Source organism: Schistocerca americana, chromosome 4, assembly GCF_021461395.2.
Source record: "Schistocerca americana isolate TAMUIC-IGC-003095 chromosome 4, iqSchAmer2.1, whole genome shotgun sequence".
Lineage (NCBI taxonomy): Eukaryota > Metazoa > Arthropoda > Insecta > Orthoptera > Acrididae > Schistocerca > Schistocerca americana.
In genome coordinates this window covers 283642195-283646935 of record NC_060122.1, presented here as the reverse complement: position 1 = coordinate 283646935, position 4741 = coordinate 283642195, and the positions used below count along the sequence as shown (strand labels likewise).

General features: G+C 37.3%; 1 protein-coding gene across 2 annotated transcripts; it reads right to left on the bottom strand.

Moving 5' to 3' along the window:
* Window positions 1-204: 204 nt before the first annotated feature.
* Window positions 205-4225, bottom strand: LOC124612373 (nuclear autoantigenic sperm protein). Of its 2 annotated transcripts, none has more exons than XM_047140541.1 (2): window positions 2885-4174; window positions 205-620 (listed from the first exon to the last, which is right to left on the bottom strand). In XM_047140541.1, exons 1-2 carry the CDS (start codon window positions 3999-4001, stop codon window positions 595-597), a joined length of 1143 nt encoding a protein of 380 aa, XP_046996497.1. In that variant the 5' UTR covers window positions 4002-4174; the 3' UTR covers window positions 205-594. The 2 variants fall into 2 exon arrangements, with proteins under 2 accessions (XP_046996497.1, XP_046996496.1); XM_047140540.1 differs by lacking the exon at window positions 205-620 and having other exon boundaries at window positions 1933-4018; window positions 4094-4225.
* Window positions 4226-4741: the final 516 nt, after the last annotated feature.

Genomic DNA, 4741 nt, shown 5'->3' with positions numbered 1-4741 from the left:
TTGCTGTTAAAGAAAACTTTACCATTCTTCTTCTTCTTCTTCTCCTCCTCCTCTTCTACAAAGACACAAATGACAACCTTTTTTAAGTAGCAAACTTTTCTCCCTCCCCCCCCCCTTCCCCACCCATGCTTCCTAATCAAGTGGACATATAAGTAATGTTTGATAATTTCCACAATGTGCTCACTATAATTGATCACACACTGGAAATACAAATTTGCCTTTTATTAGTTCTCTACATCAGAAATGAGGAAACACATTCAGAACAGAATACACAGCTATGAAACTTTTCTGCACAATTATATCCCACACAAAACTGATACAAAAATAAAACATTTGCACCTGAAGTAGAGCCCTAAGGACAGAAACTGTACACCTGCCTTTAATATTTTATTTTTAAGTGTATCAAAAATTGTAATTAGAAAATTACTATAAAAATAATGAACATCATCATTCACGTTAATTGATACAGCAGCTTCCAATATAAGTGCAATTTACAATCTACTGTACTTCACATACTGCAACATTCTGCTTAAAGCTTTCCCTTGCCAGTGATATATAAGATGTGGATAAACTGACAAATTAATGCCTCTCCCATCATTCACTTTCAGGATCAGATCTCCCTGTAACAAATATACAATTATATTGCTTAGAAAGTACAGGCACACGTCTCGTTAGCAGAGAAAAATATGTTACAGAATATTTATATCAGTCAAAGAGCTTGGAATCCCATATCAGCAGTCCGGAATAAGCAACACAAACAAAAACAATTCTCCACATTTGATTTAGGTAGTACAAATATACAAGCCACATATGATAACAAAATTCAAATAACTAAACCAAACTTTCACACTACTGTGGCTGCGTGATAGCATATTATGATACTGGGTGGTATCAGATCCCCGTTCCCTGAAATTTTGTTTGTTGTAACAGATTGACCATTAGCATAGCTCATGGTCTAGGTTAGGTTGGAAGGTGATAACATAATTAACAATTGACAAGGCCAATGAACATGAATGCTACATAATCATGGTTCTAACAGACTGACCTGTCCGTAGCATACTTTAATGTTTACATTTATGCCATAAGTAATGCACTTTTCATAACAAAAATGAAAACTACTGGTAAATTCAGCAACCCTGTATCAGATTATACACATCTCCAGTAAGTACGTCAATGCATGTTGTTTACCTAGAGGCTTAATGACCTACGATAAATGGAAGAGGGGGGGGGGGAGGGGGGGGGGGGGCAGGTCCAATGTGGAACTTGTGCCATGAATTTTAGTGTCAATAAAAGTTGGAAATTAATGTCTCACTTCAAGATAGTCCATAGAGGCTAATCCTAACAGTGTATGATATGCCATTTTTTCTCTCCATGTTATATTGTCACAAATGTGTCACAGTACCTTTAACTTTTCTCAACAGTGCACTGGTGTGTTCTAACATATACAACACTACACTAACAAATGTAAGGATAACAGTCCACAGGATGTGTGCCCTAATCTCAACCAGGTCTACATTTTTACACTACCTCAATTCTAACTGAACTTAGAATACGTTAAATATGTCCAGTTGCAATCTAATTCAGAACTCAATTTAAACTCTAGCACTGACATTAGGCCTACTGGCTCTAGGGGTTAATTCTCAGAACACAGAAAGAAAGATACCATCCCCAACGAACATTTACACTGATAATCTAATGTTGAAATCAATGCTACGTGGCAGCTACTTCGTTTATAGTACACCATGGATATTCACATTCAAAGACCCATTTCCATGTTAACTCAAAGTTGGCATATTTTTAAGAGAAAAATAAAATATAAAAACATACGAAATGTTTGCTGTTCCTATTTTTCTCCCTGCATGCATAAGTAAATATACTTTACAAGAAATTTACCACTCTTCACAGCTCCAAAGTGATCTTGCACAAATTTAGAAAGGTTTACAAATTAGCTTTATTTGCCCATTAAAAAAGTACATTTCATATGTTTTCATCAAATTTGGGTTTCTCATGAAGTTAACATGCACGAGACCTGACAAGTTTCTTCAGTCAGTCAAATACCAATGAAATGTCTAAACACACACACACACACACACACACACACACACACACACACACACCTTATGAAAATAAATACACACTCAACTTCTTCACAGAAAATAATATCAAAATTCTGTCTGTAATCACCCTAGTTAGTAAAGAGATGCACTTAGAAAGTGCTGATATTGTGAAGTAAAAGTACTAGACCTATGAATGCAATGCCCATTTGATGTAGACTATTCCTAGGGATGAGATTTTTGTCAGTCTGCTCATATCAGTTTCACTATGTAAGCTTACAGTATGCAGATAGTCAACATGTGATCTTGGATATGATTAAATTATGATCTACACTGACATTAAAATAAACTTCACCTCTTGGCAAGATACAATTAATAGAGTCCTAGATCTGTTTACTAACTCACCAAACATTCTGAATGTAATGTTAAGTTCTATAAACATTTAAGTCATCCAATCTACTACATATAACCCAACTGCCAAGACAATCACTTTCCTTTAAATTACAATTTTAACAAATATGTGCCATATTTAACCCACGTCTTGACAGAGAGTAACCAATGTTCTTTGTTTTGAACAAAAATACAGTACCATACGTATTTCGCACCAAAAAAAAAGTTAAACCAGCATTTGAATTTCAGTCCTAAGAATGTTTCAATAATCGTAAGGTCAAATGCTGATTTCGTTTTGTGCATTACGTGATGTACAGTCCTCTACTCGGTATGGCAATAACAGGGATTGGAGTCTCTTCAAATTAACGTGGATTACACTAGATCTTGCTCAGGTTCTGTTTTACTCCTTTTACTATCTGACATATCCAAGTCCAACTTACGCTTCTTCCTCACTAAATGGGTGATATTGGACACCGGCTTTGATTCAGTGGATGAAGCTGATGTTGATAACGATGCAGACGAAGTACCAGCCTGACCAGAACTTCCCTGCTGATCTTCACAGCGCTTCTCAAACATCGCCTTCAATGTTTCATTTTTGAAGTCTTTCATATCCTGAATTTTGTCTTTAATCTCAGGCAGTAAAGCCTTTATTTCTGTGATTTCACCGTCTATAGTATAAAATGCATCAGATTTGGATTCTTCCGCCACTTCACTGCCACTGTCCTTTCTCTGCTCCAGGATTTTAATTCTTTCTTCCAGCACCTCAACAGCTTCGGAAAAGTACTTTATAGATTCGTCGAAATTGCTTGCAAGTGAATGAGCTAAGCCTAGCTGGTACAATGTTTCCGCTACACACCTATCATCGGTTTTGAGAAGTTTCTTTCTAATTTCTAAACATCTATTTATATCTTCTATAGCTGAAGTATAGTTTTCAGATTCTAAACCAATCTCGCCCAAATACATGTGTACTTCTGCAAGTTTAAGTTTAATGTTTTGGTCGTTGTCAGCTTGTCTCTGAAAAATAATTTTCACGAGTTCCAACATTTCCCACGCCAATTTCAGATTACTCACTGTCTCAGCATCATCATCGTCATCTTTCTCACCATCAACCTCTACATTATCCTCGCTACCAACAGGTTCGCTATCTCCAGTGGGAGCATTATCCGCAGCAGTATCTTCTACTTTCTCATTTTCATGTTTTGCAGCTTCCTCCTTCTCACAATTATCTTCCGCACCAGCTTCTTGTTCCTCCTGCTCGTTCTCTTCCTCTTCATCGTCACGTTCTTCAACAGCATCGCCTAGCACACCGTTCTCTTCTCTTGCGAGGCCGAGTAACGCTTTTCCGTAACTGAAATAGGCATCTCCACACTCATTTGCAGCTTCACCATACACTTCAGCCAATAGTTCACACGCAGTTGCCAGACATCCCACTGCTTCGAAGTAATCTTTAACGAGGTAATGCCTTTTGCCCTGAGCAAGAAGCATAAACGCCTTTTCCTTGGGGCTCATATCTTCTTCCTTCTTCTCGACAGCTGTATTATCTGTATTCGTCTCCATCTTCAACAGGGCAGGGCCTATAACAAGTCGTACGCGTTACAATACGAAACTTTCACTACACTGAATCAAGAAATTATATCATTTCCACTGACCGCCTTTTACGCACTAGACACTTTGAATTACTGTATTTCACTTGCACCCCGCGGCTCTTTTGGCGGCAAATCAAAGATTCTTAAGCACACCAACATGGTTGCCAACAGCAATCAGTAGGATTCCCATTCACACTTGAAACTTGCCAACATAACCTACAACCTCATTGCATATGCTACCGCGTCGCACCGCAGAGGATAATTAACTTCCGATTGAATTGTCAATATTGTGTCAAATAAAATTTGAAATTCATACGAGAAATTAAGCTTCGAATTTTACCTACAGTATTCAGCTTACGTATTAGCTCATACTTAAAAAAGCACCTATTTAACATTTCACTTAAACAGTGCTACAGCGAAGTTCCGCATACTTTCTGTTGCAGCTGCGAGAATAGTATTTCTAATAGCGACCGATAACCTACATATACATAATATGAAACACCAATAATCGTCCAAACATTAACTGAAATGTACCGGGCAGTTAATTAGCTACTGTTATGGCACGATTCATACTACATTCCTACCACTTTCTACTACTCGCAGTTATAATTATACTGATAACTAAACTGATGGATTCCACCTACTTTATTATTTAACTGTAACCCTATCTGGAGTATTCAGTAGCGAAAAATAACTGGCAGTTATTTATAA